Genomic DNA, 15,449 nt, shown 5'->3' on the forward strand with positions numbered 1-15,449 from the left:
AAGCGTAAGGAAAGGGGATTTTCTGGCATCGATCGACCTCACGGAGGCATACTTGCACATCCCTATCTCTCTGGCTCACCGCCGCTTTCTACGGTTTGCCTACAGGGGGCACCATTTTCAATACAGGGCACTTCCATTCGGCCTGTCATCAGCGCCCAGGGCGTTCACCAAGATTCTGGCGGTTCTGGCAGCACACCTAAGAAACGTACCAGTCAGAGTCCAGTGCTACCTGGACGATATTCTAATCCAGTCATCGTCCGCCCAGCAGTCTCAGGCGGACCTAAAGTTAGTGATAAAACTGCTGCAGGACCACGGCTTCTCGGTGAACTTTCCAAAGAGCCATCTAACCCCAACTACGAGAATACTCCATCTGGGAGCGGTCATAGACACAAAGGAGTGCAAGGTGTACCTATCGCAGGAACGCCTCAGCAGCATAAAGAAAGCCGTAAAACAGGTAAGCCGCGGTCAGTCAGTGACGCTGGTCTGCCTCTCCCAGCTGCTAGGGAAGATGATATCGACCATAGCAATAGTTCCTTGGGCAAGGCTGCACTCAAGAGAACTGCAGTGGTTCATGCTCCCGTTTCAGAGACAGCAAATCAGTGCATCCCGGAAGAGGGTAGGCATACCTCTGAGAGTACGACACTCCCTCAGGTGGTGGCTATCTCCAGCTCTCCTCAGGGGGTCCCCCTTCAGGGAACCAGACAGAGTAGTAGTCACAACAGATGCGAGCTTATTCGGCTGGGGAGGCCACTTGGGGACCAAGTGGACACAGGGCCGCTGGTCAGCGGTGGATCTCCGACACAACATAAACTGGCTCGAGCTGCGGGCTATTCACCTAGCGTTAAGGCATTTTCACAGCAGCATAAAAGGCAGGCACGTACTGGTCCTGACGGACAACGTGACAGCCAAGGCCCACATAAACCGTCAGGGGGGCACACACTCTCGCTCGCTCTCGGCCGAGGCCCTCCTACTGGGGGCCTGGGCGGAACAAAATCTGGCCTCCATAAAGGCCGACCACATATCGGGGGAGGCAAACATCCAAGCAGATCTGTTGAGCAGATCAACAATAGATCACTCGGAGTGGCAACTACACCCGAGGATCTTCAGGGAGATCTGTCACCACTTCGGGCTTCCCCAGGTGGACCTTTTTGCCTCTCCTTCCAATGCCCACCTAACTCGCTTCTTCTCCCGATTCCCATCCAGGGGAGCAGAGCAGACGGACGCGTTACGGAGCCCATGGCCAAGGGGACTCCTGTACGCGTTTCCACCCTTACCTCTCCTTCCGGCGGTAGTACGCAAGATTCTGCGGGAAAGGGCCGAGGTAATCCTTGTGGCCCCTTATTGGCCAAGGAGACCTTGGTTCGCAGACTTGAGGAGTCTCTCCCGCACGAATCCATGGCGGATTCCTCCGGAGAGGATCTCCCTCAAGCAGGGGGAGATCTCCCACCCAGAGCCACAATGGCTACAACTAGCCGTCTGGCTCTTGAACGGTCAATTTTAGCCAAGGGGGCTTGCTCACAGGGTGTAATTAGGGTCATACAGGCATCAAGGCGCCCCTCCACGAACCATATCTACGAGGCCACGTGGAGAAGCTTCCAATCATGGTGCTCTAAACAGGAATTGTTATTCGAAGGGATCACAGTTCCCAAGATCCTAGAATTTTTACTAGATGGCCTAGAGAGGGACCTCTCGCCAAACACGCTGTGCAGGCAAATCGCCGCCCTCTCAACTATACTTTCTGCCAGCCCCGGTGAATCCTTGGGCAAGCATCCCTTAATACGATCCTTCCTCAAGGGGGCTGCGAACATCAGACCGCCAACCGTGCACAGGTATCCATCGTGGGAACTACCACGAGTACTACAAGCTCTTACCAGAGCGCCCTTCGAACCACTCAAAACATGTGACATTCGCTACCTGACCCATAAGGTAGCATTCTTAGTAGCTATCACATCAGCTCGACGGATATCCAAGTTAGCTTCTCTCTCAACGAGGAAGGACCTGTGTCATTTTCACAGGGACAAAGTAGTCCTAAGAATAGACCATTCATTCCAAAGGTCAACTCCTTTTTTCACAGATCACAGGAAATAGTCCTACCAGACTTCTGTCCAAACCCAGCTCATCCCCTGGAGCAACAATGGCACACCTTGGACGTACGAAGGGCACTAAGACATTACATTTCGCGCACAGCGGAATTCCGACGCTCGGAAGCGCTTTTCATATCCTTCCACCCCGCTACTAGGGGGCCGGAAGGTCTCATCCTCTACCATCGGTAGGTGGATTAGGGCATGCATCACTGGGGCATACCAGGCGGAGTCCTGGCAAGTCCCCAAGCATATCACGGCCCACTCCACAAGGAGTGCTGCCACCTCAGCAGCATGGGCCATGCAGGCTTCTATTGAAGAGGTATGCAGGGCAGCCACTTGGGCCTCGCCCTCTCCATTCATTCGCCATTACAAAATCGACAAGTACTCCTCTGCAGAGGCCTCCTTCGGTAGGAGGGTTCTCCAGCAGGTTCTAGACCAAAGTTACACACGGGACCAGTCTATTCCCCAACCCAAGGGACAATAGGCTTTGGTATGTCCCACTGCGTGGATTATCCATCTCCAGTGCTGGAGAAGGGGCGTTGACTTACCTGAACGCCTTTTCTCAGCACGAAGATGGATAATCCACACCCACCCTTATAGACTAGGATAATAGGGTATATTTAGTGGAGCCAGGAATACAGTCTCAACCCACTGCGTGGATTATCCATCTCCGTGCTGAGAAAAGGCGTTCAGGTAAGTCAACGCCCCTTTTCTTCTTAATAACTGCTGTGAAATCATTGCAGTAAAAACAAGACAAATTTGGCTGTTCAATCTTAACTGGCAAATTATTCATTTCTGTTCTAGTTCTCAGAGTTGTGCCAATAGAGAAAGTATCATAAATAAAAAAATATAATTAGAAATGTTACATATATTCTAAATAGTAATAACAACATATTACTATAACATATTTCCACTATTAATCTCACTTAGTACTTTTTTTCTCAGTTTGTAACAATGTAAAAATCAAGTGATTATCTCAACTCTAGATCAGCAGACAAAAAATAAAAGACAATTCCTAAAATAAAACAGAAATATATGTTTATATGTACATGTATATATGTACATATGTGTATGTATTTATGTAAATTCTTATCAAGGTAAACATAATAAAGGAAAATGGATTTTAGTTTTCTTGACACCAATAAAGAAGTGGTTAGGGATTTTGGAGGCTGGTAGAAACCAAATATGCACCTTTCTGGTTTCAGAATAGCTTATTGTGTGCTGAAACCTGGTTATTCAAAACAACCAGTTTGACCATTACCCTGTGAATTTTGTCATTTTTAAAATTTTGGAGACCCATATACAAAATATCATGATAAGAAGCTTTTAATAAATGAAGAATAAATTAACAGATCAGTTAAAAACATTTTGCTTCTAGAAGCTGAGACAAACTCTGCAGAAGTTTTAATATTTTTGCTTGATCAGAAAAGATCCATTTTCTTTAATTTTGTTTACCTTACTCATTTTTTCTATTTAATTATAACTTAAATTGCAATCCTGATCTTATATTTAGTTCTATTTTATTTTATGAATTATTGTTTTTTATTTTCTCTCTGCTGATTTCATAGGTTTTGATTATATGTCTACAGAGTATGAACATATATATCTTGGGAATAGGAGTCATAGAGAGGTTGTGCTGCCTAGAGTCAATATCCAGACCTTACTTTTTCTGGTACTTATTTAATGCTTACTTATTTATATCCCATCTTTATATTTTTATAAATAACTCATTAGCCTTTGGGATATAGAAGTACAGTAAATGCAAATTGGATATCTTTAGTTGAGGTCAGCATTACATGCAATATTGATGTTATTTTGTTTTAAATAAGAAATAATAGAATCATCTTTGTTTTATATGATCAAAACAGGTATTCTGCATACCAGAATAGGAATGCTGTGAAATTTACAATTATTAGACTGAATATCCAGGAATTCAAGGACTCTAGAGAAGTGGTTCTCAACCTTTTTAATGCCGCGACCCCCAACCGGTCGTAAGTCGAGGACTACTCAACTGGTGCAGCACCGTTTGCAGAATGGGACTTTTGGCAGGCTCAGCAGGTCAGAGACAGCCTGGACAATTCCTATTGGCTTTTGAAAGCCAATAGAATTAGACTCTATTCAAGAGAGTCTATTCTATTGGCTTTCAAAAGCCGATAGAATAAAAGGAAGTAGCACAGCTAAGAAAAAGGGGGAAAAAATGGCGGACTGCGTTGTTTGGCGACCCCCGTGAAATGGTCCTTCGACCCCAAATGGGGTCCCGACCCACAGGTTGAGAATCACTCCTCTAGAGGAAGAAAGGCTATTTTTCTTTTTCAATCCTTTAGCCTATGCAAAAAGTTTAAATCCAGTCCAAATTCCAATTCAGTACATGTATTAAAAATCCAGAAAAGAATAAAAAATTGTTCCAATTTAAAGTAAAATAAAATATAGATTTTGTTACTAACTAAACTTAGCAGATTTGGCTGCCTACATTTATGAGAATATTAATTTTAGAGTCATTCCCTATGACACTCCAGCATTTTGAAGGCAAAGCACTTTCATCTAGTTACTTTTCTAGAGGAATGCAAGTAGAAAGTGTTATGAATATGTAGTCTTCTTGATACTTATGGTATTTGAATATTTGAGGATACTAATTTTCAACAGTATTTTCCTATTCTTATAAATAAAGTTGCCAGCAGTATCTAATGTTTGAGCAACATTCAATTTAGCCTACAAAGTGTACTGTGCCTGGACTCTCTTTTCTGCTGTTCCCATGAGCAGACTATGAGAATTTACTTGCATAATTGTTTCCTGTTATTGAATGAAGCTTTTAATATAGAAAAAACAAACCTAATATTGTCTCCTTTTGATCTATTTTTGAAGTTCTGTTTACTCAGCTTTCTTTTTCAAGGAAGTTGGTTAGCTCAGGTTATGGTCAATTGAGGTTTTAAATTCAAAGTAATTTAAATGCTCTAATTTTAAATTAATTCACTTTTGAAACTTAAAAGTGAGTTGGATTCTCCTTGCCCAATAGCTCAGATGGTCCTCTTCTTAATTACTGTTCATTTGCCCACACTCTTGAATAAAAATAATCATTTATTTCCTGCAAATATAATGGGTTTAAAACTTTGTTATATAAGTTTTTATTTACTGTAATCTGAGACAGCACATACATATATACATATTTGTATACATATACATACAAATATACATATTTATGTATTTTTATTATAAAACGTGAACCTGCCATACCCTCATAGTTCAATTGATTGAGGTGAATTAGCCAGGAATATAAAAGTAGATAAGCTTGGGAGAAATATGCATCCTTGAGTACAAGGGAGATTCATCTGATGAAGCATTTTTATTGCAATGGTAAAGTCTTTGGGGAAAGCTTAAAGAGTAAACATCTGTACAAGTTTAGAAGTGGGTGAAGAAGCCAAGACTGGATGGTTGTCAAGGCAGTGTGCTCAGTGCAGTGTAATTTTGGCTCTTAATGAAACTGCTTGACCTCAAGTGGCTGACTGAGAGAATTGAGAGTCAGAAATTTTACAGGATGGAGAGATATAACTCTGGGACCATTTGTCCTAATCTCATCTATGGTTTGCTTCAATATTTGAAACGATCACTTCACATTCGAAGTAAGAAAACTTAATACTTAATTTAGAGTCTCAAGAGAATAACCAAATAACAGAGTTGGAAAGGACCTTCTAGTCCAGGGGTAGGCAACCTTGGCTCTTTTATGACTCATGGACTTCAACTCTCAGAATTCCTGAGTCAGCCTAGGAATTCTGGGAGTTGAAGTCCATGAGTCATAAAAGAGCCGAGGCTGCCTACCCCTGTATCTAGTCCAACCCCCTGCTCAAGCAAGAAATCTTATACTACCATTTCAGACAAATGTTGTCCAATCTCTTCTTAAAAACCTCCAGTGGTGGAGCACCCACAGCTCCTGGAAGCAAGTCTTTCCACTGATTAATTGTTCAAACTGTCAGGAAATTTCTTCTTAGTTCTATGTTGGATCTTACCTTGATTAGTTTCCATCCATTGTTTCTTGTCCTGCCTTCAGGTGCTTTGGAGAATAGGTTAATCCCCTCTTCTCTGTGCTTATTTCAGTATTTTGTTTTTTGGCTTTTCTACATACTTTGTTGGGCTACTGACCAAGGGACATTAAACAAAAGTTTGTTGGTGTAAGATAAAGTGATAAGAAAGTGTGTTCAAATAAACATTCTTCTGGGGTCTTGCAGGTTATATAAAAGCCCAGGAAAGAGTATTTTGTAGATGAGGACTTTAAAGATCTCTTCCCAGATGAGAGTTTTTCATCTCTCCTATCAAGGAAAAAGTGAGAGTTGATTCTAGATGATGGTAATCTGTAAGGATTGTAAATGTTGGAAATCAAACTTCTATTTACGTTCTGTGCAGCATAATCTCAATCTTTCTCCCTGTTATCCATGGGCAAAAACTACATTTGGCTCAAAATTAATTTGTCTTTGTAATTTGCCCAAATAAATGTGTTGACTGTTTTCAGATGTAGCAAGCTTCTGTACTTTGGTTTCTTTCTCGCTGCCAGAAGCCTGATTATTTAATATAATCAGGTTTCTGGCTATATTGTGAGAAAGGAGTTTTTCCAGTGCAGCTCCCAGCTGTGAAGCGTCCTTTTTGGGAAATAGGCTTACTTACCACTCCTACAATTTCAGGAAGATGGTTAAAAACACATCTCTTCTGCCAACATTTTAATTACTAATTAATTCCAATGTCTAATTTTAATTCTTTGTTTTTTTTAGTTTGTATTTGTATTTTTTACTATTATAAGTTGTCTTAACAGAAAATTGGGCTGGAAATTAAATCAATGATAAACTTTGCTCCTCCAGCACAGTGCCACACATAAACTTCCACAGAATTTAATTTAAATCCAACAACCTCATCATTTTTAGGCTATGAGTTTTTGAAACAATAAAATTGATTTTCCCATTGTTTGAGTGGGCATTCTTTTTTATTTTTGGTCACATTTAGGGATTTGAGAATTTTGTGATCTTAGCACAAAATGACTGCCTGGAGGGCATTGCCTTTCACTCAAAGTCCTCCTACTAAAAAGCAAGCTGGTGTGATTACTCTCTGCCCTCATCTTACCACAAGATGCATCCTGTTTGTTCTTCCAATAAAAATATTTCCAATGCATTTTAGCTACATACCACCTTTATTAGTATTTGTTTATTATTTTATTAGTATTATCAATAAATGCCTGTTTGAGCCCTAGGGCTTTCTTTGAAGTAAAAATAATGTAGAAGTTGGTTCTTCATAGTAGCAATTCTCAACTGGGGGCTATATGGCCCCCTGGGGGCTCTTTGATATTTAAAGGGGGCCACAAGTGAAAAACATGTAATAGGGAGTCCACGGCACATGGAACACAGAAAAGGAGGGGGTCAGAGAAGCGAGAAATATATTATACTGCAAATATTTCTTATTGACTCTAGAAAACACAGTTACTGCCCCACGTCTATATCTGGTAATGGGACCTGGATGGGGGGCCAGTGGAGAAAAACAAGGTCAGAAGGGGACCACAAGCAAAAAACCCCCCTAAAAGATTGAGAAAGACTGCTTTATAGGATGATAACTCCCTATTTATTGTTGTTCTTTCAAAAATATCTTTTAGAAATAAAGTGAGGAACATGATTAAGCCCAGTGTATTTGTATGGGCACTATAATAGACACCTCTGCAGTAAATAGTTAAGATTAACCTGTTTCATTGAATTTAAATGAGAGGATAAACAGAAGCAGCCCCATCAAGGAGCACAAGAACCTAAGTGCAACTCTATGTTCTTGTTCCTGCTTGTTTACGGAGATTCTCAACTATCCAGGTGATGGTTGTCCCAAAGGTGCTTTTTTTCAAAAGGCAACTGAACTTTCTTGGTTTTTTTTTCCTTTGAAAACATTTCGCTTCTCATCCAAGAAGTTTCTTCAGTTCAGAACTGAAGAAGTTTCTTGAACGAGAAGCGAAACATTTTCAAAGAAAAAAAAACCCTAAGAATATCCAGTAGCCTTTTGAAAAAAGCATCTTTGGGACTGTTCTGGCCTGGATATAATGTAAAGTTTATTTAGCAATAAATATATTTAAATTTAATCTGTTTAATTTTGTTTAAACTACTACAAAGTATATATTACTTGTAGAGCAGCATTAAAACTTCACAGTTCATTTCTTGAAAGTTCATACCGTTTATTTTTAAAACTTGAGAACTCATTAAATTAAAATGTGCAAAAGCATTTTAACCAGGTGAGATGGTGCAATAAGAAAATAAAGATTCTCCCCCTCTTGTACAGAAAATAAGTCTGCAACAATGCAAGCAAGATCGGGATATTGTTCAAGAGTGATGCATCTGGACAACTGAGTGATGCTCTACCTGTCCTGTAAGGGTCCTCACTTTCTCTAAGGAGCAGGATCACCACTGATAGTAGAAGCCAGGTGGCTTCATTGGCACAGAATGCCTTTTATCAAGGCATTGCTAATTTACTTACTCCGATCTTACCTGGACAGAGAAAGCCTTACAACATTTACTCACTCTCTGGTATCATCTCAGCTAGATTATTGTAATGTGTTATGAGTGGGGCCCTTTTGGAAATGATTTGGAAACTTTTAGTTAGTTCAAAAAATAGCAGCTAGTTTGCTTAATGGGATTAGCTATTAATATATTATGCCAGTTCTTTGCCAGTATACTGACTGCCATCCATCACTTTATGATTGTTCTAAAAACAGTTGTAAAATTGAGTCCAGTCACATGGTCCCTCAATTTATGACTATAAACAATATACAACTAAATTCTAGATTTTATTGTGCTCATAAGACAAGAATTACCTGTACATACCTTGGTTATTGGAGACTATTGAGATAAAATATAATGGGTGGGTATATCTAACAGAGCATTTTAAAATATGCAATTATACATGAATAAATAATATCCACGAATAAATAATATTTTCTGTTGCTACTCTCAAAGATGAAAATCAGATATAGCCATGTGACATTTAGTCTCAGGTGGTGGACAAAATTGAGCTGAAATAATTCAGAATTTTAAAAAAGTAAATTTAATAGTAAAGGAAAACTATGATTTTCAAAAGGCTAGTTTTCTTTGAAAAAAACCCCCTATATTTACCTATTTGTATGCTTGGTAGAAACTGTATTAATCTGCTTTAGTGAATAAGCTGACTTCAGACAATAGAAAGATGACTTCAAACAATAGAAAACATGTTGTACCTGTCTAGTTTTATTAGGTTTAACATATTTATGTATATATGTGGTTAATGTTTAGTCATTAAGAGTTAAACATCCATTACAACTTTTGTGCTTGAAGATATGTAAACATATATGAAACCTTATTCAACAAGTCATTATTTAATACAACCATCTAAATAAGAAATGCCTGTGTTTACTGTTTGACGGTCTTGGATTAATATTAGTTCACCAATTCATCATAGTCAAGACATAATAAGATAATTTCCTAGAAAGGTATATAATCCTGAATGGTTTGTGACATTTTAAGACATTAAGTTTACAAGAAATAAAACATAAGTATATATTTAGTATTCTGTCTTAAATTACAAAGAGAGAATATGCAGATAATAGTCCTCCATGAATTGAAAAGTGCAATCAGACTAAGTAAGGATAATTGAACTTTATTTTTAGCACACTGAAGGAGAAAAGTATTTAAGAGTATGATAGGAACAATGTTAAATCATAGTGACATAAATAATCTGTGAAGTAAAGCCTTCCTTCAGAATAATTTTGCTAGTATTGTGATGCCGCACAATATAAAGATATAAATGCCGCACAATACTTATATAAATATATAATATTTATATCAAAGATTTCCCATCTTTGATATAAAAATCCAAGAGCGTTAAGAGAAATGAGAAAAAAAGAAATATTTTCTGCTTTTTTAATATTTCAAACTTTTGAATTTCTTTTGCTTCTGAAGTACTCATTTTCAAAATTTCAGTCTCAGGTCAAAACAAAATCATGTTTTTGCAATTAAATATTTCCAGACAGGAAGGCTAACATCTTTTTATCTTTTCTGCCTAGGTTCTTCCATTCCCAAGCCAGGTGGTATACAACAGAGTTGGAAAATGTGGGAGCCGGACTGTGGTTTTGCTGTTAAGAATTCTGTCCGAGAGACATGGGTTCAATTTAGTTACATCGGATATTCATAATAAAACCAGGCTTACCAAGAATGAACAGGCAAGTTATCTGCTTAGTTTTTCCCATTTTATATTCAGAAGGTCAGAAAATCATAACAGAGTTGGAAGGAACCTTGGAGGTCTTCTAGTCCAATCCCTTGCTCAAGCAAGAGGAGACCCTATACTATTTTAGACATGTGGCAGTCCAATCTCTTCTTAAAAGCCTCCAGTGATAACGCATCCACAACTTCTGAAGGCAAACTGTTCTACTGGTTGATTGTTTCTCACTGTTAGGTAGCTTCTTCTTAATTCCAGGTTCTCCAGCATGTAATCTCAGCGGACACAGCTTCGGCCTCTCCTATTTCCCCCCCCCATCGGGACAGTGAGGCTTTGGTATGTCCCATTGGTGGATTCTCCATCTCCAGTGCTGGAGAAGGGGCGTTATCTTACCTGAACGCCTTTTCTCAGCACGGAGATGGAGAATCCACTCCCACCCTTAAACTCAATTAGCTCATAGTAGGGTACCGGGAGCCAACACGCCGAATGGTAGTCAGCTACTTCGCCTTCGCCAAAACTGGGGAGTGGCTACCCTAGGACGGGCGTGACAAATTGGCTGACTCGGTCTAATCGGCAGGAAGGCAGAGTTAATCCATTGGTGGATTCTCCATCTCCGTGCTGAGAAAAGGCGTTCAGGTAAGACAACGCCCCTTCTCACCTTGATTAGTTTCCATCCATTGTTTCTTGTTTTTCTTTCTGGTGCTTTGGAAAATTCATAGCAAGTCCATTGCAATGATGAGATTTTAAAATGCATTACACTAATGTCTGTTAGAGAAAGATAGAGAGAGAAAGAGGGAGAGAGAGTGTATCTCACTCAAATATTCATCCTGGTTAATACTATAAATTTGAACTGAGCTGGGAGTTTGGAAGTAGTGGGGGGGGGGTGGAATATTGCTTCACTGGTACTGAAATTACGTTCTGCCTTTAGGCATTTTGATGGAAATTGGCTTCATGAATGGAATGATATGTATGAATGGAATCCAGTAGTGCTTTAGATACTTTGAGTTAGCTTCATAGATTCAGCTTTTCATGTACAACCAAACCAATTAGTTTTTAGAGAGTGGATTCTCCAGAGTACATTTTGAGAGTAGGAAATGGAACTGCTGGTGGAAGAAAAATCATTTCTGTTATGTCAGAGGAAATTGCTTTCATTGATGGAATATACAATTGGATGCTAGGCTAAATGTCCATTATTCAGGAAATGTTTTGAATAAGCTTTCATTAATAATATACAGTATCTATGGCCAATCAATCCGGCCTTTGCATTTATTGCCATTTCTTTTGCTCGGGTTTAGTTATGTGTCAGTGTGTTTTCAGAAATTTGCTCAGCTCATTCTCTGAAGACATTTTTAACTGAATTAAAAAATAGCACCAAAGCACTGGACTGTCATAACTGCTTTGCCAAACAGGTGTGAGAAAAGGCAAACATTCCTAGAAGTGGATGGTTATTTTTGTGGGAAAAATGTTTGCTCTTATCCTTAAATCAATTTTGGGGGTTAAAACTAAGAGGGTTAAATACTGAGTACAACTCTAAAATCAACCATGGAAATTTTAAGTTCAGCATGTTTGTGCTTGTTTTTTTAAGATCAAAGTTAAAAGCAAACATCACATTATAAAGATCAGTGAACTCCTGTAACAAATAGGTTTTATGATTTATGATATGGCCTTGAAGTTTAAAACCTGTAAGATCAAACAAATTATATCAAAGAAACTAAAAAAAAGTCCCTCTGTGAGGGAGATGGGTGGTTAAAAAATGTGAAAAATAAATAAAAAATTAATTGGGCCTGTGGGAAGATTAGGGGTATGGATGACAGAAAATGTTTGGAAAGAATGATGCATGGAATAGAACTTGGAAAAGAAGAAGTTCAAATCAGGAAGCTGACGTATTTCACATTAAAAAGAAGTTCTTTCTGTGTGAATATGAATACATACACAGGTGTGTCTGTGTGTGATGTATAACTGCAAGATCTCTTTTGATCTACTACTCTGCTCCAGTATGGATTGGTAGATAAATGTTTTTCAACTTCCCAAACTAGGGTAGAGAAGAGTGACTGGCCCAGAATCACTCAGACATCTTTTTGCCTAAGGGAGGATTAGAACCTGGGTTTTTCCACCCTGATCAAAGATCTTAAACACTATACCACACTAGTTCTGTTTTGTACGTACTGCATGTGTGTGTGCATGGAGAAGACTTATACAGTGTTACTGGGTAATTAGTTACAAATCTTTTGTTTCTATCAGAAGAAGGTTGAATGTTTTTCTAGCAAACTATATACAGTACTCAGCACTTTATAAGCAGAAGGCTGTGTTGAGTATCAATATTTTATATGATTCAGAGCTATACATAATAAAATTATTTTCAGGCTTTTTTGGTATTTGCCTGTGATACTGATACAGTAGTGGCTAGGATCTGTTGGAATCTGTGGGATGAAAGGCAGTATTCTTATTGGTGAATCTGGAATTCACTATACACAGAGTTAAGAATAAGCAGAGAAACCTAAAGAGGCAAGTAGGCTGAGGTCATAAGCATATAACAGATGATTGGGGAATTGACCTATTTGGATAATAACTCAAAAACACTCCAGAGAACCCACAATATTGCTGTTCCAGCAGCAGCACATGGCATAAAAAAGACAAATTGAGTTTAATACAGTTTTAAAGTCTCAGATTTTTAACAGGATTCCATTTAAAAAATGTAAAAATTAATTAAATTTAAGTTATTGACTCATACGCATACACATACGAACATACTTTTTTTTTCTTCTGTTCAATCATGAACAAATCTTGGAAACTGCCTGGACAAGTTCCTGCAGTATTCTTGGCAAGGTTTTTCAGAAGTGATTTGCCATTGCCTCTTTCCTAAGACTCAGAGAGAGTGACTGGCCCGAAGTCACCAAATTGGTTTTGTGTCTAAACAAAACTAGAACTCACAATCTCCTGGTTTCCAGCCTGATGCATTAACACCGAGCTATTAGATCACTCCTAAGTATCTCCAAAATACCATATTAAGAAATTAAAAAATAAATAGGAACAGCTTTAAAAAAGAAATGAATTCGTCTTCCTCACAGCCTTCACTGTAGCTTTTACAGTTCTCATGATCTCACATTCCTAACACATACAGAATGCATAACAAAGGATGAAGTTAATCTTGATTGACTGATTGGATGAAACAACCATGGGTATAGAAGTCAAGCAGATTCTGTATACTAAATGCTCTCCTTACTTTGATAGGCGATGGGGATTCAGTAGATATGATGCTGGAAGAAAACAGATTGACTTTGGTGCAGCTCCCAGTTAGAACTTCTGTGAAATCTAGAACATGGATATTTGTTCCTGTAGAGCAGTGGTTCTTAACCTTTTTAATGCCGCGACCACCAACCGGTCGTAAGTTGAGGACTACTCAACCGGTCGTAAGTCGAGGACTACTCAACTGGTGCAGCACCGTTTGCAGAATGGGTCTTTTGGTGGGCTCAGCAGGGCAGAAACAGCCTGGACAATTCCTATTGGCTTTTGAAAGCCAATAGAATTAGACTCTATTCAAGAGAGTCTATTCTATTGGCTTTCAAAAGCCAATAGAATAAAAGGGAGTAGCATAGCTAAGGAAAAGGGGGAAAAATGGTGGTCTGCGTTGTTTGGCGACCCCCGTGAAATGGTCATTCGACCCCAAATGGGGTCCCGACCCACAGGTTGAGAACCACTGGTGTAGAGCATGGGTGTCAAACTTGCTGCATCATGTGATGTGTCGTGATGTATCGCAACTTTTTTCCGCATTGCTGGAGCTGGGGTGGGCACGACCTCTTCATGATGCAACCAACCCACGGATGGGCAGTTTGACATTTCTGCTGTAGAGTAAGGCCAGGAAAATAACTTTTTTTTCAACTGCAATGTTTCTCTGGAGATTGATTTGGGATTACAAGCAGGTGACATTGTTTCCCTGCCTCAGGAACATCTGACTTGAGAACAAAAAATTCTAGAAGTATATCTTACCTTAGATGCATATCTATTTTTAAAATAACACAATACCATATATAATATTATTGCAAGCATTGGCAAGATAATATAAGAGGAAAGAACTTTAACTGAGATTAAAGAAATCTTAAATTAAAGCTCTTTCTAGTTTACTTTCTCTTTGAAATATAACAAAATTTTATTCCCAAGTAACAAAATTATTTTATTTGAATAACATTTAACTTTATTTGCAGTCTTTGTATAAGTAGCCTTTGCCATTCTCCTACGAATCATTTGTTAATGCCACCAGGTGGATTATTGCTGAAAATGCAGTCTATTGCTTTACTGAACTTATAATATATTTGAGTAAGAAAAATGTATTTATAAAAGACATATTTTTAAAAAACAGAAACAACAGTTGTCCATAATCCTGAGTTGTTCACAATCCTGAAATACTTATGAGGAAGAACTCCCTAGTGTAATGAATAGTTCACAGTATGGTATAGTGTACTGCTGTTGGTATATTATCTTTTCTCTGTGACTTCAAGTTTTATATAGTATTGTGAAAGTAAAGAAGTTGTCAGTATAGCAATTTTATTGCAATAAATGCTTTGATAAATTTATTTTTTGAAAGAATTAAAGCTGATTTCCCTTCAAGTTTCATATCAATATTATATGCATACCCCATAACCTACATTCATGCAAACATACATACAGTATATGCCCATCCTTTTTTGATTAGAGTAAGCTAAATAAATTATAGTGTATAACTTAAAAGAGAGAAAAGAAATATAGCTTATCTAATTTACACGGACAACATTTTCTACATATCTCTCTATAATTTGAAACCATCAAATTATCATAGTCCTCTTTTCTTTTTTCTCACAGCAATAATTTTAAAAGCATTTTCCCCTCATCTATGACTTCTTTCACTTCATAATTTCACATACTTCTCCTTAGCATAATTTGACACTGTTTTGTGGTACCTGTAACATAATTATTTTCATTCTGTTTCAAGTAATGCCCACATCCTCTTTCTTTACACTCCTCATCCATTCTGTGTTTCATTTTTTTTTCATACAGAATGTGTATTATTTTGTGTTCCTGCAAATCACTCAACTTCTCATTTTAGAATAGAATAGAATAGAATATCTTTATTGTTATTGTGTAACTCACAACGAAATTAAGTGCTGTCCACAGTGCACACTACACACAAGT

At 38.3% G+C, this 15,449-nt stretch overlaps 1 protein-coding gene across 2 annotated transcripts in view; it reads left to right on the forward strand.

The window, feature by feature from the left end:
- The window catches only part of UST (uronyl 2-sulfotransferase), a 120,238-nt gene that overhangs the window by 53,815 nt on the left and 50,974 nt on the right, over positions 1-15,449 (forward strand). For both annotated transcript variants that reach the window (XM_039346877.1, XM_039346879.1), the window contains exon 3: positions 10,132-10,287. In XM_039346877.1, the coding sequence (XP_039202811.1) occupies positions 10,132-10,287 (156 nt within the window). The remainder of the gene's footprint in view (positions 1-10,131; positions 10,288-15,449) is intronic.

Source organism: Crotalus tigris, unplaced genomic scaffold (genome assembly GCF_016545835.1).
Source record: "Crotalus tigris isolate CLP2741 ecotype Arizona unplaced genomic scaffold, ASM1654583v1 scf7180000018030.5226217, whole genome shotgun sequence".
NCBI classification, from domain to species: domain Eukaryota; kingdom Metazoa; phylum Chordata; class Lepidosauria; order Squamata; family Viperidae; genus Crotalus; species Crotalus tigris.